General features: G+C 38.7%; 1 protein-coding gene across 1 annotated transcript; it reads left to right on the top strand.

Moving 5' to 3' along the window:
• The first annotated feature begins 202 nt into the window (after nucleotides 1–202).
• Nucleotides 203–25,829, top strand: GNAT3 (G protein subunit alpha transducin 3). Its single transcript, XM_071424332.1, has 8 exons — nucleotides 203–320; nucleotides 7,932–7,974; nucleotides 11,461–11,602; nucleotides 15,679–15,836; nucleotides 19,659–19,787; nucleotides 24,478–24,607; nucleotides 24,799–24,952; nucleotides 25,639–25,829. The coding sequence occupies exons 1-8, from the start codon at nucleotides 203–205 to the stop codon at nucleotides 25,827–25,829; spliced, it is 1,065 nt and encodes a 354-aa protein (XP_071280433.1).
• The last annotated feature ends 1,940 nt before the right edge of the window (nucleotides 25,830–27,769 follow it).

Here is a 27,769-nt window from a genome sequence, read left to right as displayed (position 1 = left end):
GTGTTGCTATGCAAATGCTTGACTACAGCACCTCCAGGTCATGTGACAGGTGGAAAGGACCATTGGATTTGAAGGCTGACCAGAGAGGTCCAATGGGATTGCAAAATTTTCTTTGAGCCCTGATGGTTGTCCTTCTGAATCAAAGCAACTGATCTGATAAGAAGTAAATCAGCTGCATAAAGAGAATTTTTAACATCTCAAGATGGGCAGTGGAGCCAGTTCAGAGAGCAAGGACTCAGCCAGGAGATCCAGAGAACTGGAAAAGAAACTCCAGGAAGATGCAGCAAGGGAAGCCAGGACAGTCAAACTCCTACTGTTGGGTAAATGGAATAAAAATTGTTCATAATGCTTTTCCATTGAGGGTTTTTTTTTCTCTGGAATTACATTTTAGTACTGTGAATTTCTCACCTCTCACTATATTATTTGAAGAAAACAATTCTGTAATATACGTTTAAAATATTTTCTGGTTGTGGCCACTCATGAAGTCATAAGGAATAGGCTGGAAATGGCCAAGTCACTGCATGTATTCAATTTGAAATGTTATAAATCCTTGATTTTGAATACTTCTGAGAAATGAAAATTTGCTGTTTGAATAAATGTTATGATACAAACTTACAGAGAACATAGCACACTTATCTCTCTTTTTCATGGATCTATATGCATTCATTTGCAGGAGGATTAAGTTATATAAGTGGCCACATAAAAATCCACGTGTCATGAGATATTGATATTGTTTATCTTTCAAGGTGTTCCATTCCATTTTTTAAAGAAGCAGAAAGTGATTTAGAATGGCTTTTTTTGATGTATAATGGAGAGTGGAATGAAAAGTACTCAGATGAATACCTATAAATATTGACACAAACTACTACTTCTAATCCTCACTATGATCAATTTGTTAGCAGACAGAGGCTGTAATGGCAAAAGAAAAGGCATTCTTTTTCTTGATACAGCTTTATTCTTGGGGTTTTTTCCCATGGTGCTGTGCAGCTTACAAGAAATATCTGAGAGCACATTAACACCATCACTGTCTTAACATTTTTCTTCTAACAGCCTCCTGTAAAAGTTAGCAGTGGTTTTTCCCAGTGAATGGAAAAACAGTCTTTGATCATTGGAGTGTTTCTCTTTTTGCCTTTCTTGTAATTGCAGTTCTTGCAAATGGTTTTAAACTGACATTTCTACAGGCAAAACTAGATTAGATAAAGTAAATCAACTCTGTTTTGTATCTTATGAAAATGTCTATTTATACCTGTTAAAATCAAAGAACAATTATTCAAAAATACATAAGAGAAGAACATGCAGGTTTCTCAAATAATAATAGGAAAGCAGAAGTTCGATACTCTAGATGTAAAATCAGTATTTGGATTGTGGCTTACAAAGCTTTTCTGTCCAGTTAAGAATACTAAGAGTTTCTGTGCCACAGTAATATAAAATATTGCTCCTAATGAGGAAAGCTTAAGTCAGTCAAAAAAAATCCCAGAACAATATTTTCATTTAAAATTCCATAAATTTAAAGTAATTTATATGTATTGTTACAAAAAGAAATTGGGACACTGAGTTAGAACCAGAATCCATCTAATTCTGGATCCTGTCTTTGACCTTATCCAACCTTATCCATGAGGAAAAAGTAAGAAATCCTTTAAGAGGAATGTATAGGATAAAGAGGAATTTTCCAGATAAAGAGGAATTTATAAGTTAAGCAGTTTTATCTTCAAGCTTTTATGCCCTTACAGTATTACTGAAGGTTCTTTTACAGCAGGACACCAAGTAAATGACCCCCACACACACACTGAACATATGTATGTATTTAGTATTAAGGACTTTGGTTTTAAATGTTTCCTAATGTATATAATCAGTCTTCTCCTGACACTATTAAGAGCAGCCTTGAGATAGTTATAGTAAAATACTTTGAAATTCAATGCAAGCTATATGAAAAAAACTTCTATTATGTTCATTTCCAACCTGAACATAGTTCAGTTTCATTAGCTACACAAGCACTCTTCTCATGAGACAAAATGATCATTTGGATCTGAAATACTTCTTTATAAATTTTTACAATATCTTCCTTTACTCATATTACACATGATAAAAATTCAAAGTTTTCAGTGGTTAATGTTTGGAAGGCTTTTGTTCTCCTGAGCAACAGATGAGAAAGTCTTCGTAAAAATAAGTTGAAGAGACAAAAAAAAAAGAAAAATTAATAACTTAAATTTTCTTCTTAAGAAAATGAGAGATGAATAAACTATGTATCAGGAGAGTATTGCTCCACCAGAGTGAGGGAGTCTCTTGAACATCTGGAGCCAGAGAGCTGAAGCAAGGTGCAGAATGGGCACCCTATCCTTCCACAGGGGCTGCCAAAATGGCCAGATAGGAAAGAATTAAATCTACCATGTTCAGATTTGTGCCTGTTCCCTTTCCACACCTCTGAAGGGATATCAGAAATGATAGAAATTTTAGAGTTCATAAATCAAGGGCATGTCTATTCAAGCCAGCCTAGTCCTAGCTTTCTGTTCAGTCAGACTTAATGTTACCTTTGTACTTCAGACCAGATGTCATAGTTTCTTTTTGCAATAGGCAGGTTGGTAGAAAACATTCAGAAAAAAATGAGATGTACATCATAAGCTTTTCAGTGTAATCACTTTTTTCCTTACACCTAAAATGTAAAAAAACCCCAGGGTATTCTGACTTCTTTCTGAGAGTATTATTTAAAATCTAGAGTGGTGTCTCTACAGCCTCCAGCAGATCCCTTTACAAGAAAATAGAACTTCTCTTCAGAAAAAAAGCCACTATGTTTGTTTATGTCAAGTTCTATGACCCAGACAAACACACTAACTGGGTTGAGGTGATTTACAGTTTTTATGGCATGTACATATAAACTGGGGAGGGGGGAAATTATGTTGGGTTCTGACGTTTCTCACAAGCTGGCCAGGAGCCAAGAGCATTAAATCCTCTGGGCCAGGTGCTCCCATGCTGCCAAAGCCATCCCTTCCCCCAACCTTTCCATCTGGTCTCTATGTATTTATACTTCAAAAAGATCAGGTTGTTTTATGAGTCTGGAACAAACTCCAAGATGAAAGTTTTATATCCTGTGTATCAGGGCTGTATCTGGCTGCCACATCACCTGTAATCTTTGTAGGATGCAACTTTCAATTTATAGGTGTGCAAAGTGCAGTGCACATTCCAAAATGGCCAAAATAGCTGATGCTCACAGTGATTTTCCACAGAAATAAGAACCTAGCTTCAGTCTAAACAATCATTGAAATTTTAACTTATTTATTTTCAAAGTATTACTCCATGTCTTATTGTCTACAGTTTTCAGTGCCAGGACAAAAGCCACCCTCAACAGAACTGGTCATCCTCACCTCACCTTTTGGGGCACAACTCACACAATTTAACTTAAACATCTGCTTCAGGGAAACAGAAATTGAAGTTTAGTTTTTGTAGCAAATATTTCTCTCCACTGACTATAAGACATCTCTGGTAAATAGTCTGAATGTAGAAATGTATAGTACAGATTCTTAACACCAGTTAAATGAAACAGTTACTGTAGTACTGAACCTTAACTTCCTGTTACTAACATCTGGCCTGAAAACATAGGGTTTGGGCACAAAGACAGCCCAACAATCCCACTGATGGGAATATACTGATTTTCTTTTTTGGAGAGTGGGGCAGTATTTAAGGACGTTATTCTCTCTCAAGAGGGTTAGATCTTAGATTTTTTTTCTTTCTTGAGTTTTTTCTCTCATATTCTAAGTTTGTTGAGTCTCATAAGAGGACCAGAAAGATGTGATTTCCATTCTAGTTCATAATATCCAGACTTCTGGATGGCACAGGCAAAGATCAGGCAGGGGTGTGAAACATTTTCCGATTTTATTTGAATATTTTCCTTTTTTATTTGAATATTTTCTTTTTTTTATTTGAATATTTTCTTTGCCTGCTTTTTGCTGATTTATGTCATCGTCAGTGAGTTTTAGGACAGGTTTTAAACAAAATATTCAGCAGGGATTTTTTATTTCCCTGTGTTTAATTCTGGAAAAATTTCTAAACTAAACCTTTCCTTCCACAGGAATAACTGTAAAGAGATAATAATTCTTTATCTGAGACACAAAAGCACCTTAATATGGAAGAACCTTCCTCAATGTGTCAGCAGATGCTAATCTTGAAAGCTTGTACTCTCCACAGCTATTCAAACAAATTCTGCATAGAAAAACAAAAATGTCAAATCACAGCTGAGGGCCTGGGTTCAGTTTCCCCTTGAATTTTTGAGATTCTCACTGTTTCAAGACACCTCTGGTGTTTTTCTCTATTTCTGCTCTGTCCACATGTCATAGTGTCCTGCAGGGAGCAGGCTGAGCACTCCCAGAGCAGGAGGGGGATTTGTGTCAGGCTGATGGGGGACAGCTCCTCTGCAGCCTTGCTGCATGACTCTTCTTCCTGAGCCTGCTCTCCAGTCCCAGACCCATGGAAGGCTTGGGATATGGTGGGATGCAGTTCTGGAGCACCCAAAGCAAGAGGAGATGCAGGTTACAGCCAGCCAGAGTTCAGCACCTCACTGAGGGTGAGTGTGGTGTGCCCTGGGGCATGGTGGAGGTGATTTCTGGGAAGTGTTGATGCTACCAGCAGTGGGGACATCTTTCAGCTCCCAGGGAGTTGAGAAACTTCCTTACTGTTCCTTCAAGTCCCACACCCAAGTAATTTAAGATGATGCTGAAGAGAGCCAGGCTGAGGATGGAGCCCAGTGGGACCCCAGCAGTGACAGCCAGACTTTCAGGCATTGACTGAGACTTTTGTGCCAGTATTCTCTGTGCAGTCATCCATGTCAAAGGAATAGAGACAGAAATGAGGAGTAAATTTCAGCTAGATCTTAAATATGCAAAATATAAAATATGGTGATGACTAAAATATGGTGATACCTGTCAGGTAGACCTGTAAATCTTCAGAGCTGACAGAGCTTCTCAAAATCCTAATTAAGTTCTTTCTGAGCTTCAGGACATGACTGTTCATCCTAAGTTCTTATCTATTGTTCAGAAAATCTAGGCTTGAAGAAGATGCCTTCAGCTCCCTGTGTAATCACTCCAGGTCTTTTGTGATGGACTTTTGCCACTATTTCTGCAAGTAGAAATCCACTGCAGCAGGTGGAAATGCAGCCCTAACCCTGGTTTTCCATACCAGGGACTGTCCAAAGAAGGAGGCTACATGGTGAAGGGAAGGAATTAAAAAGCAAGTGCAAATAAAATTATTCCTGACCCACTTCCTGGGTTGAAAATGCTGCTACAACTATGATACTCCATGGTGAAGCCAAAGTCTGAAAGTCACATGTTGTTTGGATAAAAGTATTATTGGCTCATAAATTAAAGATGAGCAGATATAGAAAATTGCATCCAAAAGATATAAATTACATCTCTCACTCTATTTTAACAGTGTCTTTCAGACCTGAAAGAGAAGTTAATTTCTATATTATGTTTCCTAGCATCTTTCCATGAGATGAATGCACAAATTCTCAGTACAGCTTCCTCTCTTCCCTACAAAAAGTGTAGCAAACAGTACCTTATAGACAGGGCTTTACCAAGTTCTTCAGAAGGTCACTGAGAGGATAATAAATGATGTACAAAAAATTTGCATTATTTCCAAACTGTGGCAGATGGCAGCATCAGCCCATTTTGCATGGGCTTGTTTTTCTCTTGCACTTTCTACCATTCACATCATGAGTTTCAGAAAATGCTTTGAGTGTGGTTTGCTGTCTCTTGTGATTCATTTGAATAAATGAATCCCTGTCATTTGAATACTGTTACCTTTACAGAATGTGTTTGAGAAGTCAGTAATCAGTTGGTTCTATTTACTGAGAAGTTCTTGGTTAAAAAGTCTGGGCCTCGGATTTTGGTTTAGTCAGAAATATTTGACACCATACCATGAGGGAATAGGTAATCTACCAAGAGAAAAGCTGTGATGAATCTTTTGATACTTTCTCTCACAAGAGATAAAACATCCAGCTCACAGCTGGATAACCGAGTTACACCATGGAAGAGCAATGGGCTCCCAGGCCAGGCACAAAGGTGACAGTGAATGGGGGACATCAGGCTGGGGACCTGTCACTGCTGGGGTCCCACTGGGCTCCATCCTCAGCCTGCTTCTCTTCAGCATCATCTTAAATGATTTGGGTGCAGGACTTGAAGGAATACTGAGGAAGTTTCTCAACAAGGCTAAATTTGGATGAGCTGTTAATTCCCTCCCAGGCAGAGAGGCCCTGCAGAGAGACCTCAACAAATCAGAGGGATGGGCAATCACCAACCACATGAAATTCAACCAGGGAAAGTGCTGGGTTCTGCACCTGGGGTGGGGCAACCCTGGGTGTACAGACAGACTGGGGAATGAGAGGCTGGAAAGCCTTGATGGGAAAAGGGACTTGGGGGTCCTGGTCAGTGGCAAATTGAACATGAGCCAGCAGTGCCCTGGCAGCCAGGAGGGACAGCCCTGTCCTGGGGGATTCAGGCACAGCATCAGCAACCAGGAAAGGGAGCACAAATTCTGGTGATGAATATTTCAGTTTCTTTAAAATATGAAGAATATTTGTCACCTTGAGCCCTGTGTGCAATTTTGGACAGCACAATATAAAAAGTCAGTAAGTTATTAGAAATCATCCAAAGGAGGGCCATGAGGATGGATGGTGAAAGGTCAGGAGAGGAATCATTAAGAGGAGCAGTTGAGATCTGTTCAGCCTGGAGAAGAGGAGATTGAGGGGAGGTCTCACTGCAATCTTCAACATCCTCCTGAGGAGAAACAGACAGTGAGTACTGATCACTTCGAGATCAGTGGCAGGACTCAAAGAAAGAGCATTAAGGTGTGTCAGGGAAGCTTAGGTTGGATATCTTCACCCAGAGGGTGGCTGGGCAGTGGAACAGGCTCCCCAGGGCAGTGGTCACAGCACCGACCTGCAGAGTTCAAGAAGTGTTTGGACAATGCTCTCAGGCACAGGGTGATTCTTGAGGGGTCTTATTCTCTGGTTCTATGAATCCTATCCCATGGATTCACAAAGTTAAATCCTCTCTTCAGCTGCTTTTAAAATCCATCTCTTTTTTGGCAGCTCTTGCCAACCCTTATCACTCTGACCGACCAAAGATGATAGTCACACGTGTTGATTTGCAGTGGACACACTTTGCATTGATTACTCACTTTCCATGAGATAAGAGGGCAAATTAGCAGTGCATAATCTGGCCAAACCTGTGCCCCAGTTCTTGAACTCGCTGTGTAAGCAAATGCCTGCACCTCCTCAGCAGCTTGGGGTTATCCTGCAGAATCATTCCCAAGGTGGAACTGATGCACTGCTCTGCAGGTTTCCCACTTCCAGCCACAGGGCTCCATGGCAGAAGACTACATGGCAGAGGAACAAAAAAACAGTGTCAACACTTTTGCTCATGTGCTGCCTCTGCATCATGAGCTAGACCACATATAAATCTTTACACTCTGGTTTTCCAGTTGCTTACAGAAGTTGGCTAAAGGGCACGGACCTGGCTCACTTGGCTTACAAAAGGTCACAATACAAATTAAAAGAGCAGCTACAGATCAGGTAATAATGGGACACTAAAAGAGGCTGTACTTTGTTCATGTTTTCCTCCTCATCTGCCAAAGATTAAATCAAAATATTATCCATATTTTATTTACTTGCTAACTAAAATTTCTGTAATTTTCTTTAATTGACTGAATATTCACTTATTTTAAAGTGGCCCTTTGCTTATCAGTATTAATACTTTAACCCAGACTTTGTTCTTTTTAAATCCAAATGGACATTAGGGAGGCTTTATGCTTGGTACAATGAGAAACTAAGACATCTGTACCTCTCTTCATAGACAGAAAATTGTATGTTCCACAGAGTTATTTTTAATACTTGCTTCTTATTCATCTATCAATCATATCTTCTCCACATTCCCCTTCTGCAGGTGCTGGAGAGTCAGGAAAGAGCACTATTGTAAAGCAAATGAAGTAAGTATCTGAATACGCATATCAGCTTTGAATTTGGTATTTGTGGTATAAGCTGTCTAGCTAAAGTCTTATTAAAATATTTATGCTTATTTGAATAAAATGCAAAGAAACACCATTCAAATCAGGTTTCCATTCAAACACACTATAAAGAAAATCACCAAGTGTCTGAGACACACAGGTGGATTGGCAGTCAAATCTGAATGACCAAATCATGCACATGGAGAACAGGGAATCTGCTTCCTTGGCTTAGGCAGGAGTCACTGTGGTGGAAATATGACTGTAAGAGACAAGCAGAGATGGCTGACCCACCTGGCAGCCCTGTCTCCAGCAGATGCCAGTGAAGGATGTTTGCACATCATCCCACCAGCCAAGCCAACACACTTGTGCTGGATGCCCTGGCAGTATCTGATGATCTGTGGCTTGGAAACCATCCTGGACCACTCTGTCCCTACAGCAGCCCTCTGTTTATTCATGTCTACCCCTGAATCTTTTGCTGAACCAATGTAAACTAACAGCATCCACAGCTTTCTACAGCAAGTAGTTCCACAGTTTAATTACACTTGGTGTGAATCATCTCTCCTATTAATTTAATTTGATTTCACCGTATTTCAAGAGTAAATATCAAAATATTTGCATCTTTCTACATGTGTGTGCTGATTTACAAGTTAGTTTGACAATATTTTCATATACAGGTTACATATAGGTGTAACAGGTTACAACTAAATTCATACATGTTTTTCTTTTAAAGGCAGTCAAAATGCTAATTATTTATCTGGTCTAAATTAACAATCCACCAAAGTTCAAGGGACCATACTTGCACTGATGGCAAATCCTCCTTTACTGCACAACCTGATAAAATATTGCTGATGTGTCTATTCTTATTTTCATAGAGAGGTCCTGGTCTGATTCCTAAACCTGTCCAAATACAGAAAAAATTACACAGAATTGCAGCTGTTAAGATTTGATCCCACTTTGTAAGCACCAATCTCTTCCTGTGTAAAAATCAAGCAAACTGTTTATGAAATCAGTAATACTATTCTGGACTTAAGTTCCCCTACTTATTTATTATCTTCACCAATAGCTATTTATTATCTTCCTTATCTTCACCACTGCATTTTAAAGAGTTAAGTAAAAGATATTATGTCATAAGAACAAATTTCTACTATTTAAGCAACTCATTTTGTAATAAAGCAGATTCAGAACCATCCACCAAATACTTTGCTAACCTTTTTTTTCCAGTTAAACAGTAGATAAATTTATTACTGGTTTGAGTTCCATACAGGAGACCCTCCCTATTCAGCAAACCATTGATATGTGTTGTGCTCAGACCTTCCCCAAGCAGGAGCAGATTAAAGATGTTCCTCTGAACTGAGCACTTTAAGAAAGCTAATAAGCTTTAGCAGCATGGAGGAAGGGGAGAGCACTGCAAAGCTGAGAGTTAAATATAAAGACTTGTGCATTTATGACCTGTCAAATTTATCACAAATATTAATTATTTTACAGGAAAACTGTTCACAAAAATTGTATTTTTTTAATATAAAATGTCATTTTTCTGTCACAAGCAAGGACTTTTCAAGGGATTTTTTTTTTTTCAGTTAAAACCTCCAAAATTAATTAATTTTTTTCCATGAAGCATAATGTTTTCTAGAGAACACTCATAGATGTTTACAAAAGAAATAATTTTGCTGAAAATACAGTTTCCAGCAAAATCATAATGTATAGTTAATAGCATAATTTTCTAATTAATAAATCACCTTTTTTTCAGTCTTAATCAAAGTTATATCGTTTCACTAAACTTTAAAAAATATCTTCTGATACTCAAAATACAGATATGCTGCAAAGCCCTTGCACCATAAAAAGATGAGGATGGTTATGAGAGCTACTAAAAAAAATAAAACATCTCTGGCGCTCTGTGCTTCTAACTGCATAATTTCCAATGTGCAATCTAGCTTTTCTAAAACCAAGTTGCATATCTCTATGCTGTGCTTTTATTTAGCAGTTTGAAGCTTCTACAAATATTTCAATGAATGAAAAGCAGAAAACAAAAGATTTGGTAACTCATCACTCCTGTTGAGACTGAATCACAGCCACCTATCTGATGAGAAGCCCTGTTTATGTGAATAAAAGCCTCAGAAGACTGCATCCATAAAACGGGGAGGGTCTCTGCTCCCTGAGCTCCTCTTTTTTCTTTCTCCCAAGTTCAACAGGACTCCTTTGAAGCTTGCAGAATTCATCTGAATTCATGATGAAAACAGCATTCAAAAAAAAAAAAAAACCAAAAAAAACAAGGCTTCAAAAGAGAGTTCATAGAGTTGCCTGATCAAGAAGTGATTGGAAAAACATTTTAGAGAGATTTTTTTCCTACAGATGATATTCCTACAGGCACAGAAATGCAACTTTTGAGTTTTCTGACATCCATAGATCAGAGAGATGTTAAGACACATCAGTTGTCATCTGAGTTTTGTGTGTGTTTATTTAAGTGAATTATTTTCTGACAGGGCTGACTTGGCTACTTAGGTAGCTCTCTCCAGAGTGTATCTCAGGCAAGATGGGGCAAAACACCAAACCCCAAAGCCAGAAATTCTGTGTTTAATAGCCTTCATCTCTGACCTGCTGAGGTGAGGGAGAATAGAGCCTTGGTTCCAGAAGCCAAATCAGTTCCAAGTCTGTTCATTGAGAGCACACCAGGCCAAAGTGGGTGAAGATTTCATCCTTTTTCACAACTCATGGAAAAAAGATGTCTCTAAGCCGTGATATAATCTGCACACTGATTTGGAGAACTTTAACCACATGCCATTCTCCAGTCAAGGAGGATTATGAAATTCTAATTCCTCTGTCAGAAAGATTACTGAATCTGATTACTAAGGCTCTTTACCCTATGGAGTAAAATGTAAGTCTCCAAAGCCTGGAGATAATAAGAACAAGACCTTGTTATTACTGTAGAAACTGTATCTGATGCACAAAAGAATATTAATTTTTTTTCTTATTTTCTTGATAATTGCCTCCCAGTGCTGAAACATTTTTGCCAATAATTTTTCTATCTAGGTAAGAATCTGCATAAAAATCAAAATGGCTGAACAAGCAGTGACAGGCCATGACTAATATTGCAGTTTCCAAAAGTAAAACATTTGGGATCTAAGTACAGAAAAATATCTCTATATATTTCTGTATTGTCCTATATCTCCAGAGATGGGCCTGACTCTTGTTCTAGACTCGTGCTTTGTTTTAGATTAACCCTCAAGCAGAGAAAACAGCATCTATTCTCTCAGACTGGCTGCAGACAACTAACCTCACAAAGACAGAAACTGCTGTTTCCTGTTCTAGCAGAATAGGCAGATCCACCATTGAAAAATGCATTTCCAAGGGCCAGATGGATTCAGTTCTTTCTCACACTGACTACAAAAGTGCCTGATCTAACTTTTCATGGCTTTTTTCTTTTTTTAATGTATCCCATAAGCCTTTTGTTGTTGTTTTTTTTTTCACCAGAATCATCCATAAAGATGGTTTCACCTATGAGGAGCGCATGGAGTTCAGACCAATCATTTACAGTAATGCAGTGCAGTCCATCCTGGCCATTGTGAAAGCAATGACTAAGTTAGGAATCAGTTATGAAAACCCTGGTAGAATTGTGAGTATGACACATTTTCTCTTGAAATAGGTATTGGAACACTTTTAATTTTTTGTAATGTAATAGTAGAGACTATTAGAACAAGGAGGATCTGGTATTTTCTTTATGACAGTGGAAACTGAGTTCCATTTGAGCTATATGTGACAAAATGTCCTCACTTATTTTTATTTTCTCAAAACTGATGCCTAACTTTTGCATAAACTCCCATTTTGATTGCTACAAAAGAAATGTTCAAGTTGCAAAGACATTAAAAAAAAAAACCATAAAAAGAAAAAAAAGAAAAAGAACCTTTTCTTAGCTGCTTAGTCACTTATTTATTGCTATTGAGAAATGTAAGAAATATTTTACTTTTATGACCAAACCTTGGGGTTCAGCCATGTGAGGAAAGGTTATGTAGACATGTTGGGAGCATTTCAGTCTGCCATTTGTGCTGGAACAGAGACCTCCCTGTTGTGTGGATGCATACTGGCACCACAGGGAAGGGGTGTCCAACATTCCTGACACAGTCAAAAATCCTCTGCACAGGCAGAGGGAGGCAAAGCCACAGGAACAAGACCTGTTGTCTTCTGTCAATCACACTGAATTTTCAAGGACAGAAATAAAGGAAAAACTTTTCTTCTCCATGCAATGATTTAGTCTTTTAGCCTGTAATTCAGATCTTGCTGAGAATTTCTCAAATGCCTGTCAGAATATCAGTTGATTCCAGTTTTGGCAAATTCTGCCTAATCCCTGGAGGTTTATCTTGGAGGGAGTAACATCTGCTTATCTGAAAGAGCTCTACTTGTTCCTGAAGTCAACATTTCATTATAATGACGTGTGGTACTTTGACCTAAAAAATGATAAACAAAATCTTCAGGGGTTACTAAAGCTCATACAGGCATTTGACAAAATAGAAATTAAATATCTTCCACGAAGGCAAGTCACTCAAACAAACATAACAAGGCCCAAAAGCAGCACACAGAAAAGAGGGCAATGTTAATGTGCTGTGCTGCAGAAGGAGCCACCAACCACCCAAGCCATGGCTGCAGCTGGACCTTGCAGTGCTGGCCACAAGCCCTGCCTGGCCCAGCCCATGATCTCCTCTGTGTGGGGCAGACTCTGCCACCTCTTACTGAGATGTGTTCTCCCTGTGCCCCAGCGTTCCAGTCTCTTTTCTCAACCCTGACAAACTTTCTGAGATATCTGTACAGGCTCACTCTATGCCAGTTTCACAGACACCCTTTCCAAGGGACTTCACAGCCCAGTTAAATAGCCCAGTCCATTTCTTAGCATTATATATAACCAAATGCAGAAAACACAGCTTTTGTAAGTTTATCATTTATAGCCCAGTCAGCTCACTCTTGTCATTGCAGAAAAGGCTTCTAGGGCCACAGGTGAATGTATAGAATGTTTGCAGTGCCTGTCTATCCCCAGAATGACAGAAGAGCAATCTGTATATGATTTTTAGAGAAAATTGAAATTCTGGTCACATTTATTTGAATTGCCACTAAACATTGCCTTCTTTTCCAAAAACCTCCAAAAACTTATCTTACATTTCCCATAAAATGATAAGAAATTCATAAGCTTTAGTTGTTTTGATATAAGCAGTGATTTCAGCTGGACTTTGTTCTTGCTATGTGTTCTGATCCAGATTTAGCTGCTCAAAGTCATCTAGTTCAAGGTCTGAGATTATCTTGTTCCCAAAAGCAATGTGTTTACCCATGCTCCAGGTCTGCCTGCAAATACATCTTACTGGTATGCAAAAGGCCTTAACACTTAATTTAAACAACATCTTTTCTGGGAAGCAAGGTAGTGTTTTTCTCTTTAAAACATTTTTCCCATCTATTTTAGTGTGAAAATCACCTGAAGTCTTTGTGAATGCCAGAGATAAACAAAAGGTTGTACAAATCAGGGTGATAATGTGATAAGTTCAATCTGCTGCTATCTTTCTTTATTATTGTCCAGGTTTAGGACAAATTTGGTAGAGAACCTTCAAAGGGGTTCCTCTAGAAAGCAGATTCAATCAGCCCCTGCCCCAAATTGTTCAGGAAAATATTTCCTTGAAGAAAAGTGGGAAAGAACTGTTTATTCAACAGGCAAAGCATTTACCAGCACAAAAAATTAACAATATTAAACAAGAAAAGCTCTTGCTGTTCCAAAAGAGATGACAGCCTCAGAAAGTCCCCTTGGTGGGCTTTAGCTCAGCTCAGCCAGTCTCTCACCAGTCCCTCCTGTGCTGGAAATGCTCTCCCAGACCCGGGTGGGCCACAGGTGTGAGCTCCTGGTGCTTCTCTGGGTGTTCAGAACAGAGCAGGTTTAAACAGGTCCAAGAAAAAGAAAAAACCACAGTCCAGGGAACTTCTATGCCTCAGCTAGCTAAAAACTAACTAAAAGCAAAGGAGAGCTCTGTCCTGCTGTGCTGCAGACAGCGCAGTCCAGGAGAGGATGCAGGGGAGCAAGTGCAGTTCCTGATAACAAACTCTGCACTTCTCTCCCCCCTTCTCTCTCAGAACCAGCCATAAAAGTACAAAACTTATTTCTGGGCTCAAAAGAGGAATGGAGATACGAGCATCATAAAGTCACCCCAGGATATCTCACCTCTAGTTCTTATTATTCTTATTACCAGGACAATTATGTAAGCACGAAAATCCACACTTGTCCCCTTTTGCATAATAATTAATGAACAATCAATGAACTCCAGGTGTACCCTCTACACCTAGAGACTCTGAGCTCAAGGCTTCTGATTGTAGGCCATTCAACCTGCAAATCCAGCCTGGTAGCTGTAATCATTGTGTGATATGTCATATCTTGAAGCAGAGAACATTGCAACTCTTATCTTTCTGCTGAACAAGTGTGCACCCTGGAGACAAATGTGAGGCACACACGAGAGGGTGACTCGCTTCTGCTGATCCCAGCACTGCAGGAGGGCATGGGGGTGTAAATGGAGCTGGTGCTGCTTGATGTAGAAGGGCAATTATCCTGCTGTCCTCCTCCCTCTTTCCAGTGAAGGCAATTTTCTAGTGGTTATTTCCTAGTTTTGGTTTTTTTCCTCCATGCCTACTCAATTTCTCTTTTTATTTTTTTTTCTCCATGCCTACTCAATTTCTCTTTCATAAAAAAAATGCAGTGTTTAATTTTTGATCTGTCTCTGATTTTTATAAATTTTCCATAAACTGCAGCTCCTCTTGAGACATAAAGATATAGCACATTCTTAAAATAAATTTGTTAAAAATTTTTGTGAAGATGCTTCCTGGTTTTGAATAAAACATACTCCCTGCCAAAACAGTGTCTGTCAGAATCCATTTATACTTTTGCAACTATTGACTGCAAGTCACTTGAGTTGTCTGCTTCTATGACTAAGGAGTTATATTTTATAATTATCCCTTGCTGTGGCAGTGTATCAAATGACTATTTTAATCATGCTCTTTATTTACAGTAAATTCCTAAGCTGTTAACTACTGAAAAGAAATATTTTTAATGAACTACATTATTTAAAATATTTTCATTTGGCTACAAAAGGAAGAAATTAGAGAATAATATATTGAAAATATTTGGGATTTTACTCTGTACGGGTTTCTTCTTCACCACATAGGGGAAATGCATTCACAAGTTATATTCACTTTGTCACATTTCTTACTGGGGTCAGAAGCTAGAAATTTTTTCTTATAAACACATTCAAAACCAACTTTAGTTATAGATTTCTGCATTGATATAGTTATAACATGTTTTAAATTTAAATGTCCTTTTTAATTTAATTTTTGATACCTTATTACTCTCTTAATATAAAAGCCTTCCATCCAAGTTGGACTATTTGTGAATGCCTATGGCAAAATGAAACTGGGCCCTCATATCAAAACAAAACCACAAAAGATGAAAACTCTGTGTATCACAATTTCAGAGTTGTGAAACCTTGGCACTACCTAAAGGGAAGTGAGCCTGTAAAAAGATGTTTACATGCAGAGGCGAGTACAGCAACCTGGAAAAACCAATGAAAATGAGAAATTTTGCCCTTTCGACTCATTACAAACCAAGCTCATCTTCAAGGAGGTGAAGGGGCACGGCGCGCTTGCACAATATTTACTGAAATTTCTCTTTAGGAAGATGAAAGGAAGCTGTGTGCCATGGCAACAGCTCTGGAGGATGGCAGCATGTCCCAGGAGCTGGTTGAGCTCATCAAGGAGCTGTGGCGCGACGGCGGCACCCAGGCGTGCTTCGCCAGGGCAGCGGAGTACCAGCTCAGCGACTCGGCGGCATAGTAGGTGACACAGCTGCTCAACAGCTGGCTCCTGTGTGTGCTGCAGTGCCTGGCCCCCTCGCAGAGCAGCCTCTGCAAATCATTGCTGGGGAACCTGGAAGAATGAGGGGGTTACTAAGGTGTATAATATATCAGAAATGTTTAGCCAGAGGAAAGAAGTGAAAACAAGGTTTCAGAAAAAATTTGTGTCTGTGGGTTTGTTTGAATGGTTAAAAAAAAAAAAAAAAAGTGTATTCTCCCTCTGAGTACTTCCAGGACAAAATTAGGGAAAGGTGGCTCTAAATAGCTTAGCTTTTACCTAGAGTGATACTTTGCATATGTTGCAAGATGCTAAATATAAGTCTGGAGGAAACTATAAAAACTTTCCTCTAAACTAACAGGGCTGCACAGACAGGTGCTCCCTGGGCCATTACCACCTCAGCTGAACCAGAGGTGCCCTCCAAGCCTGACAGCCCCAGGTCCCTTTCTGAGCCCTGGAGGTACCAGACAGATGGGCAGGGGGCTGACTCGGGCTGCTCACCCCCACCCCTATGCAGGATCACCCTCCAGCTGGGGCACATCTCTCACCTCAGGTGAATCAGTGACCTCAGACTTTCAGGAGCCCCTGGCTTGGCTCCAGTCCTGCTTGCTACCTTCTCACCCAGCTCATACACTCCATGAAGGGAGGTGTCACTGGGTCAGAGTCTTTCGAGAGTACTCGAGTCTGACTCCAGACCTGGGGCAGAGGTTTGTCCCAGCTGAGGTCCATCTTCTGAGACCTGGAGGTGGAGGTTTCCCCACGCCTGGAGCTCCTCCTACAGGCTGAGGGCACCTGCAGGGTGAAGGTGCTGGGTGTCACTCCTGCAAGGCAGGAAAAGAAAGGCATAGCTGAATGCTGGACCTCAGGAGGCAACCTGAAGTCATTCATAGTTCAAAAATTTTAGGTATAGTGCAGGGAATATGCAGAAAAAATATGAAAAATTCTTCCTCTCCTATATCTTCCAAACAGGAATGAAGATCTTTTGCAAGAGTCCTAAACATAGAAAATATTGCCTATGTTGTTTTGTTGATTTGACAGCATTCTATAGCAGCATTGTATTTTTATAAGAATGGTACAGAGCAATTTTTTTCTACAAAACCCTTTCTGACAGGTTCCACTGCCATTCCCACTAAAAGCCCATAACAAACTAGACATAATAAGTTAAAGGAAAATTACCTCTTAACTTTAAAACAAAATTTAAACCCTATTTGCCAGCTAACATTTTTTGTGTACCCTCTGCCAGGCAAATAAGGTTTGTTGTCTACACAGAAGATAGAAGAACATAAATTAATTCCCTTTCAGTGTTAATGTTTGTCTCCTGTTCTAACTTGAAATAGGTTTCAGTATTGAAGGAGGTTAATATAGATTGTGTCTGTAGTTATTATATATTTCTAGATTTACATTAAAAACAGCTACAGTGAGATGTTTTTCATCTACTTGAACATTTCTGCTAATTTCTTGAAAATTCTGCTTCTCTAGCTTCATTTTTTGGTACCTGATGCTTCTAAAATTCGAGCCTTTGGCTCTGAATCATTAAAATCAACTTTATGTTTGCCCTTACTGCTGGGCTTCTAATGATCAGTTCAAAGTCAGCTACAATCAACCATCTAATGCTGCAGTTCAATTTCTTTTAAACCCCAAACCCTGTTTCTCAGTGCCTGTGAACCAGCTCCTACATAGAATCTTGATTAATACTGTGTAAACTCTGACTTTCTGAGGTCATGTTCTCTGAGATTTTTCATTATTAACTCATGCTAATGAAGTTTGATCACTGCTTTTCCTTTGTGTGTTTTAATTGAAAAAACACTTCTTCTGAATAATAGAAAAATTCCCTCTTTGTCAAGTTTGGCTGGAATTTCTCCCTTAGACTCACCTGGAACTATTTCTGTTTTAAAGTGGAATGATGGGCATGGAAGGGGCAAGATTGGAATTATAAATTGTGACTTTACATGTCGTTGTAGTACAGGGTGCACCTTGCTATCTCAGCCATTTTCCTCTCAGGGTAGGGGCCTTGTCACCTCATCCAAGCCAAGGAAAATCAGCATTTACTGACCCACCAGCTTCCATTCCCTCCTTTCCCAGTGAGGAGATGATCTGCAGTCTCCCCTTGGAGCTGCCTAAGGCTCTAGGACGAGCCTGAAATTGCCTCCTGCTCCTTTAACTGCATAATTGACTTGGTCTAATTTTTTATGCAATGACAATTGGCTGTGTTGAATTGAATTTAGGCATTTGTGGCTAAGAACTGTCAGAACTTTATTTTATATGCAAGGGTTTATTTTAGTGCTTACATGTTTTATAAATAACAAAATGCCTTTTGTTTCTGCCTTTCACAAAAGTGAGCTGAGTTTGCCTCAGGCCCTACTCAGAGAAACAGAGCTGTATTGCTTTTTTTCCCTTTCCCCAACAGATTGCTTTCTGGCCTCAAATAACAGGAAAACATTGAATTACTCAGATCAGGTTCAACACCCCTTGCAGACTGGATACAGTTTATTCAACTTAAAATAAGAAAATCCCATTTCCGATACAGTTTACTCAAAATAAGAAAATCCCATTTCCAAACTTGGAAATATCCAAATGAAAAATTCCAGCATTTTTAATTTTTTATTTTATTTCATTTTCTTCTTCTTTTTTTATTTTTATTTTTTAACTTAGAGATCTATTAAATATTGCACACAAGGATGATGCTCTGTGAGGTTTCTTTTGGAAGATTCTGGTTAAATTCTGGTTAAAATCTGGAAGATTCTGAGCAGCAGAACTTCCTTCTGGGTTCAGTGTAGAGACTGTAGACTTAGTGCAGAGAGGAAAAAAGAAAGCATGGAGCCTAACAGCCATTAGAGAAACAGTGTTTGTTTGCCAGAGACATGAGGCTACAAATAGGAAGGTGCCAATTGGACACTGAAAATGCTTCAGCTATTGTGTGGCTTCTTGCTTTTGGCTTTGGTCTTTATTTGAATATTAGTAGCTAAAATTCAGGAAGTTACTCAAGCACACCTTTTTCTTTTTCTTTTGTCAACTCATAACCCCTCTGCACAGATTCCCAGACCAGCCAGTAGGATTCAGAGGCTCTGCCCAGCCATTTAAAGAAAGGTGTCTGCCCCCATAAGAGACAGGAGAAGAGTTGGACAAAAACATGCTTCCAAGATCTGGTTTGGGTTCTCATAATATGTAGATTTTATCTGTGTATACCAGAAATAAAAAGAGATAATCCACAGTTTTTCAAGGGCTCTTCAGAAGGGGATTCTCTGCTTCATTGAAGCTTTTGGTTTTGACTAAAAATATATTTTTTAAAATCACTATGTACCTTCGTGTTGTAAATTGAGAGGTCTATAGGAAAAACAGCCCTTAAAAGAGAATTCTCCCAAAATATTATGCCCTCCCTTTCACTTAGGAAGGAAAATACTATTGCAACCAGTCTGACAGGCTGAGGTGATTCCTTATGCATCTGCTTCTGCAGGATGCTTGTGGTTCTTGCCCTGAGGTAGCAATTCCCACTTGCTGAGAGAAAATGGCCAAAACCTCTTTGCTGACAAGGTGGTTTTCAAGCATCCCTAGGGAAAATAAGGATTTTCCTTATCTGCAAATCTAAGAAAGATGCTTATTATGTGCAATTGAATTCCACTTCTATATAGAAGGGAAAAAAAAGCCTCTGAATTGTGCAACTCAGCTGTATAAAACCAACAGTACCGTATTTAAATATGGATATTGCATAACATATTTAAAAGGGTCTCAGTGAGGAGTGATAATGTAATGGGCATTTCACTTTTTGAATTCACCAAGCACCATTTCTTTCTCACTCTCCCCAGTTACCTCAATGATTTGGACAGGTTGGCAATGCCAGACTATGTCCCTACTGAGCAAGACGTCCTGCACTCCCGAGTGCAGACAACTGGGATTATAGAGACTCAGTTTTCTTTCAAGGATTTAAACTTCAGGTAGGAAAGTCTTATTTTATAGTTTTCTTGGGTTTTATTTTTCTTAAGTACTTTCTTTCACAGGTGTTGACTTATTATAACACAGGTGATATCGTTGTGATGGCATTGAATCCAGTCTTATTTAACATTTTTGCACAGCTGAAAAAGCAAGATATTTTATTATCAGTACTCCAACTTTGAGCATATAATGGACCATTACAAACAGGTCACAGAATACTGGGTTCTAAAAGGGCATTTTTACGTATGCAAATGTCTAAAAAGCTTTAGTTATATCCTGCCATTTGAATAATTGTGCCATTATGAAATTTGCCTACTTAAATGTCCTTAAGAGCATGCAAAAAACATTTGATTCCTACCAATTTGCACATACTCTTAACCTTTCACTCTTCTTTTGAGAATGGAAATAACTGCTTTTAGCACAGGAATGCACTACAGTTGGCCAAAAAAAAAAAAGAAAAAAAAAATCTGTCCCATGGGGAATTTCAGCATTATCAAACATATCTTCATGATCATTTAAGATGAAAACCAAAATTCTCAGAAAAAATTTTTGAAAATAATGCCTCTGAGAAATTTGACTGAAATGTTTTACACTTTCAGATATTCAAGATCTAGTTATGCTTGGTGAACCAATTAAAAACATCTAATTGCACATGAAGATGGATTTGAATGAATTATTATCATTTCAGAGTTCTATAATCCTTTTCTCTGTGGACTGAAATGCATTTAATTCTCAATTTAAAAGCTGGGGCGCATATTGAGAAATGCAGTCTAGACAAGAAACTGCCTGTAGAGACAGACAGATTTATAAAGCATGAGGATTATAACTTTTACATTTTTCATTTGGCTTCTTTCTTTCTCTTCATGTGCCAATTAAGCATTCCCCAAACCATCTATGCTACCACACAGATGCTTTAACACAACAGAGATTGCACATACAAAATGAGATCCTGAAGTAGATGTCTTACAAATAAATTATTATCATGTATCAATATTCTGATCACGCATGAAAATTCATGATTTGCCCAAAAATGCTACAGGGCAATGTCATGGACATCATCTTCTTTTTCTCTGAGTAATGTATTTCCAGCTTTGTACATTGGAAATTTGAATGCCTTCGGTTACAATCATAGTTCATGTATGAAATCAGTTCAGGGTGGAGAAAGAAACCACCAGAGGGAAATCCTCATTGACAAGGATGCTATCAGCCCTCATAAGAGAATATATATATATATGATATATAATATAGATATATATTATATATTATATATTATATATTATATATTATATATTATATATTATATATTATATATTATATATTATATATTATATATTATATATATAATACTAATATCAGCATTAGTATTTGAGTCTAGCTGAAAATGCAGCACAACTGGGAATTTAGTTTACAAAATTTAGTCTGCAAAGTTTAGTTTATAAAATTTATTCTGTAAAAAAGAGGAAGGCTCTTAAAGCCACCACAAACACAAACCCCACTGTTTTTACCCTCTGCTGTGCATCACAGTGGTGTTATGTGAGTAAATCATTGGTGGTTTCAGGCAGTTGAGTACTATTAGGTAAAATCACTACAAAGGAGTCTGCGGGGTTTGAGCTGCTAAAGGGGTGCAGAACAATTACAAATCCATGTTAACCAGCCAGGGACTGCTACTTTGCATTGCCATAGCAGTGCAAAACAGCTGGAGGATCCTGATGTCTCTGCACCAAGCTTGCTAAGTACCATGGAAACATCTATAAAGAGAGGAACACTTGCACATTCAGAGTGAGTTTTGGCTGATGTACTGATGGGCCTTCAGGTCACAAGCCATGCATGGAAACAAAAAACCCACGAACAGATGCCTCACTTACTAAACACTTGTCCCTTTACTGAACTGAATGAGACAGAAAACATTTTGTTTTTGTGCAGTAAAAGTCTAAATCCCAGTACTGCTTCCAGGAACTGAATTACAGTTGCACAGAAATCATTGATTTTTATTTGCTCCTTGCTTAGTAGTTACTTTGCTGGTTTGGTGCAATTTAGCTTCCATGTGCTCTTCAATTTATTCCACTAATGTTGACTTAAAGCCCAGAACATATTTAAATGTTTTCAAAGGAGATCTGATCTTCATAAGTCCTCTCTAGTGTCCTTTCTATTGGTGTGCTAGGAACAGCTTGACTAAAATCAGGCAAGCTTTATTTTAATCTTCAGACCTCTCTGTGTGTACCACTGGAGGAGTATATAGATAATTCTGTATCTGCAGCTAAGTTTTTCAAGAACAGTTCTGGGAAAATATAGAGATTTCTAGACTAACTTTGACTGTCTTGGTAAAACAAGATCATCTCATTTTCTACCATTTATTGAGGGACTTGAGTTTTACATGTGAGTGTGTTAAGTTCTGGGCTGAGAAAAGAGAAGCTAACTAGGGTTAGTACAGCAAAAACTGCCCTTAAGCATTGCCTCTGGCCTTGCCTCTGGTCTTGTCCTTTTTGACTTCTCTTGAATATTCAAAGGCCATATGCTAAAAGTTAACAGGAAGTGAATACTGATTCACATGATTATCAAAACTTTCCTGAAGAATAAACTTTGTAGCTTTTATTATTTGTTTTCCTGCCATAACCCTGATTTCAGAGTTATACACCACAAATCAAGGAAGGCATGTAATTATAGGTGACTTTTGAGTACTAATCAGAGACAAAAGTCAAAATACTTTATTTATTTGTGCTGATCCCACTCTTCAGTAGACCTTCTGAACTCAGTGAAGATATGCTTGGAAGAATGTCATTACTATTATCAAAATCTTGCTCCACAACAACTTCCTGATTTCCAAAATAATTCACTTTTATTGACACCCAATAAAAAAAAAAATTAAATGTCCCAGAAAAAAAAAATTGATTACTTCTCAGCTGCAGAAACATTTCATTATGAGCACTGAAAGGGTTTTATTTTTTCCCTAGGAGGGAAGAAAAATTGCAAAAAATAACATTTTTTAACATCAACTGCACTGCTGATGGTGAAGGAAAAAAAGGATTAAGATACCGCAAAAAATGTTTCAGTAACAAATTATTTTTGCTCTGTTTACTATTGACATGATTGTTTCTTACTGAATTCCATTATATTCATTGCTATAAGAATTGTTTAATTTTCAGATACTGCAGGATCCAGAAATCTGATGCATATTCTTAAAGAAAGGAGTTATCCAAGGGGGGATTAGGCTTTATGGTATTAAGTTCAACAACAGGAGGCACAGGGAAAAGTCATCATGCACACTAGGAAACAGAAAACCTAAGGGCAGGATAAATTTGATTTTTTTTATGTTTTCCCTGTTTTCTAATGCACTTGAAAAATCTTCAAGTTTGGCACCTTTTGTTTCAGAAAAACAGTGAAAAGTCCTAGCCCTTATCACTGAAAAACTGCAGATGTAAGTGGGAGTTCTGGAAGCTAGGGCTAAGGGCCCTGAGTCCCAGCCAGGTGTGCCCAGATGGCTTTGGATCCCATAGAAAGTCCATATGAAGTTCATATGATGCTATCCAAAGGTAGTAGCAATTCCTGGCAAAGGTGGAAGGAAATCATTGCAGGGAAGGAAGCCCTACAATTCCCTCTGTACAAAGCAAGGGAATCCTGCTCCCCAGGAATTGCTGCTTAAGAGCAGCCAATGAAGGTGAAGAGACCCTCCAAAGGTGGGATGCAGGTTATGCAGTGGGCTCAGGGATCACTCCAGGGCAGGGAGCAGATGGCAACATCTATTCATGCACAGCCAGGGAGCAATGCGTGACTGGCCTTCAGTCCTGTGTCTTATTGGTCAATTTGTCAGTTCACTGCAAGCAAAACCATGAAGTCATAAATGACACTGAATTTGAGGGTCTTCTATCGATGTCTCAGAACTCTGCCCTAAATAAATCCTAACCTGCAAGTCTTAGTCCTGCACTGAGCCCCATTTCCTCAACATTTCCTTTTTCTGGGCCCCTCAGTTTGGGAAGGACATTGAGATGCTTGAGCGTGTCCAGAGGAGGCAACAAGGCTGGAGAGGGGCTTGGAACACAAACCCTGTGAGGAATGACTGAGGGAGCTGGGGTTGTTTAGCCTGGAGAAAAGGAGACTCAGAGGTGGCCTTATCACTCTCTACACTCCCTGAAAGGTGGCTGTAGTCAGGTGGGGTTGGTCTCTTTCTCCAGGCAGCACTGATAGAACCAGAGGACACAGTCTCAAGCTGCACCAAGAGAAATATTGCCTGGATATTAGGAAGAAGTTTTTCACAGAAAGGGTGATAAAGTTCTGGAATGGTCTGCCTGGGGAGGTGCTGGAGCCACCATCCCTGGATGTGTTTAAAAAAGACTGGATGTGGCACTCAGTGCCATGGTTTAGTTGAGATGTTGGGGCATGGGTTGGACTTGATGATCTTTAAGGTCTCTCCCAACCTGGTGAGTCTGTGAATTCTGTGAACACAAAGTGCTACACATAAGTACTGACTATTAATCCTACATGCAGGAATTTAAGCCTTTTTATTTCATTTTATACCCACTACAAAGCCATGAGTAACAACACACAGCACTCCTTGACCTTTTGCGGTGGAAACAGACCAATATTTGGAAAAGCTGGGTATTTGTCATTCATCTCCATTTGAACTCTGTGCATTAAAAGCATGGCTACATCCTTATGAGTGCTTTACATTGTACAAATGCTATTTTTTCTGCAAAGGATGTTTGATGTGGGTGGACAACGATCAGAGAGAAAAAAGTGGATTCACTGCTTTGAAGGAGTTACTTGCATCATATTCTGTGCTGCACTCAGTGCCTATGACATGGTTCTGGTGGAAGATAAAGAAGTGGTGAGTCAGAGCAAACAACTCCTTTTGCTTCTAAGTTTTAATGTACTCTCTGATGGTACATTCCCATTCTCTGATAACCATTTAAAGGCTATTACACTCTATTGGTTCTTTCCAGTAAAGAACATCTCAGTAAAAATGATGTATGGAGATGAGATTTTTCAGTCTCATGATTACCTTTTGCACCTCAACAGAACAGAATGCATGAAAGCCTTCATCTCTTCAACAGCATCTGCAACCATAAGTGCTTTGCAGCCACTTCCATTGTGCTGTTCCTAAACAAAAAAGACCTTTTTCAAGAGAAAATAACAAAAGTTCGCCTGAATATCTGCTTTCCTGAGTATAATGGTAAGTTTGGAGTGTTCAGGAGAAAACACATTCAGATGTTTTGTGTAGGCCATGAATGAAACACTGACTTTGACTCATGCCACCTATATATAAGCCTTTAAATACTAAACCTCTTACCTAAGAATCTTCTTATGAAAGAATGGTATGAGACAGACACAACCAGAATTCAACTCATCTCACCTACTCACAGAGTTTATCCTAGGGTGGGTTCATTTCTCTCCCCAAAGTTTCTTATTTCTGTCCATTAGTGGTAGAAGAAGGTGAGAATTTAAAAGTTTCAGGTGGCTGAAGGGTGCTGTGATGGACTCAGCCAATATTTCAGTACAAGTCAGTATTTTATCACTCACACACACATCACAACTGAATCCAAAATTTTTGTTCCTATTTTAAGAACTCATTCCATAAGGGAAGTCTGTCTCTTTTTGTATGTCACAGTAGTGTCTACTGGAAATTAAAAAACCACCAGATGTTCCCAGCTGATGCAAGAGAATATATAAGGCAGTGTCAGAAATTTCCAGAGAAAAACCAGCATAGATACAGAATTTTCATACCTAAAGTATGAAGTTAATTCAAATAGAAAGAAAGGGGGGAAAACCACAGAAAACATTATTTTTTCTCTTTTTGCAGTTGTGAGGAAGTACCAGTTGAAATGTGTCTTTTTTTGCTTTTACTTTTCTTTCCACTAGGACAAAATACATTTGAAGATGCTGCAAACTACATCAAGAAACAATTTCTAGACTTGAACATAAGGAAACAAGATAAAGAGGTATATTGTCACTTGACCTGTGCCACAGACACTCAGAATGTCAAATTTGTTTTTGATGCAGTCACAGACATAATAATCAAAGAAAATCTGAAGGACTGTGGGCTTTTCTAGCCATTCATCCCCTTGCTCAGAGCTTCAGTCCACTTTCCTCTCTTCATCTGATATGCTGACTGAAATAGAAAAAGAAATCCTCTAGGTAAGAAGCAATATCAGTTAGGCATCAGTTAGTATCAGTGGAGTGTTGGGTACAGCCTAAGCACTGCAGACCAACACAGACCTTCCAGATATCATAAGGAGGTTAAAAAAAATGTTCCTGTTCTACAAAGATGACAGCTGCTGATAAACCCTGCTGGAATCAAAGTCACATTCCTATTTAAATCCATATCATAGAGGCACAGAATTCTTTGGTTTGGAAGAGACCTCAAAGATCACCTATTTCCAGCCCCCATGCCATAAGCAGTAACATCTTCCATGAGACCAGGAATGAGCACTTCTCAGCAAACTGGGGACACCTCAGTATCCTGTGTCTTCTAGTGATAGGATGAAAAAGAATTTACAATTGAGGCTTAAAGAAAACTATAGCTTTAAACAGTATCAATACATAATTTAGGTTCTGTTTTGTGTTTTGTATTCTGTATGTTACATAAACAACTGAAAGTGGCCTGCCATTTATTCAGCAAAAGCAAACCCCCCAGACTTAGATGGTATATGATGAAGAGCAGTGCAAATCTGAATGTTTAATTATACTGTTTTGTTAGAAGAGCTGAGGGACATATGCATAAAACTGCACACATACAAAATTGACAAAGTTCCCAGTTTTAGAAAAATTAAAATTAAACACAGTAAGATGGAGGCAAGTTTTGTAAATCTGTAAGGAGAAAAAAAATTCTAATGACGGTCTGTTTCTGCATAAGGCACAAAGGCAAGTTGAAACATTTTTGGTTTGCAATTAAATATGAGACTTTCCTAAAGAGCAATTAATAATCCTGCTACTCAACAGGAATGGCAGCAGTAACTTCTACCACTGCAGAGCAGATGTAAACCCACCAATTCTCATGGCAAAAAAACATCCTTGGGACTTTGGCACAGAGCACCTTTCTCTACACAAAGATCTTGCTAATGCAGAACTAATCTCCCTTAACTCTTGTTGATTTTTTGTGACTAACTACAGGAAATATTTGACTATTTTAAATAGAATGGGACTTTTCACTGGTTTCAGCTGGGTTAATTTTTATCCTAGTAGCTGTCACAGTGCTGAGTCTTCCATTTAGTGTAAGAATAATGATAGCACATTGGTGGTTTAGCTGTTGCTCAGTGATGCTGATCCTACCTCAAGGACTTTGCAGCATCTCATGCTCTGCCAGGCAGAGATGTCACAAGATGCATGCATGGCAAGGACAGCTGGCCTGAACTGGCCAAGGGGATATTCCATAACATGGAACATCATTCCCAGTAAGAAACTGGAGGACATTGGCCAGGAAGGTTTCATTGTCACTGCTCAGGGATGGACTGGGAATGAGTCCCTGGCAGGCAGTGAGCAGCTGCATTGAGCAACCCTTGGGTTTTCTAGGTTTTATTCCTCTCTCTCTTTTTCCTTCTCCTTACTATTATTATTGTTACTATTGTTGCTACTACTACTACTACTACTACTATTATTATTATTATTATTATTATTATTATTATTATTATTATATTTTACTTTTTTCTGTTATTAAACTGTTTTAATATCAACACATGGACTTTACCTTTTCCTCATTCACTGCAGGTTTTGGATTGTGTGTGAGCAAGTGGTTGTGTGCTAATTATTTGCCAGCTGAAGTTAGAGCATGACAGAGTTCTAAAAATAGTCAACTGAAATTTGAAATTTGGCTTTGAAATAACACTTTTAAAATAGAATCATTGATGAAGGGTTTCTTTCTGCCTTTGTCTTTTTTTTTTAATACATTTCAACTTAATGTTCACCACAGACTCGCTGTGATCTGGTTAATCTAATTAGAACAGGGAACTTGGCCACTGAACAGCAGCATCCTGCAAGCTGTCCTCGTGGGCAG

Source organism: Agelaius tricolor, unplaced genomic scaffold (assembly GCF_023055355.1).
Source record: "Agelaius tricolor isolate 1412-34295 unplaced genomic scaffold, bAgeTri1.0.p SCAF_3, whole genome shotgun sequence".
In the NCBI taxonomy this organism is placed as follows: Eukaryota; Metazoa; Chordata; class Aves; order Passeriformes; family Icteridae; genus Agelaius; species Agelaius tricolor.
This window is presented reverse-complemented; position numbering and strand designations above follow the sequence as displayed.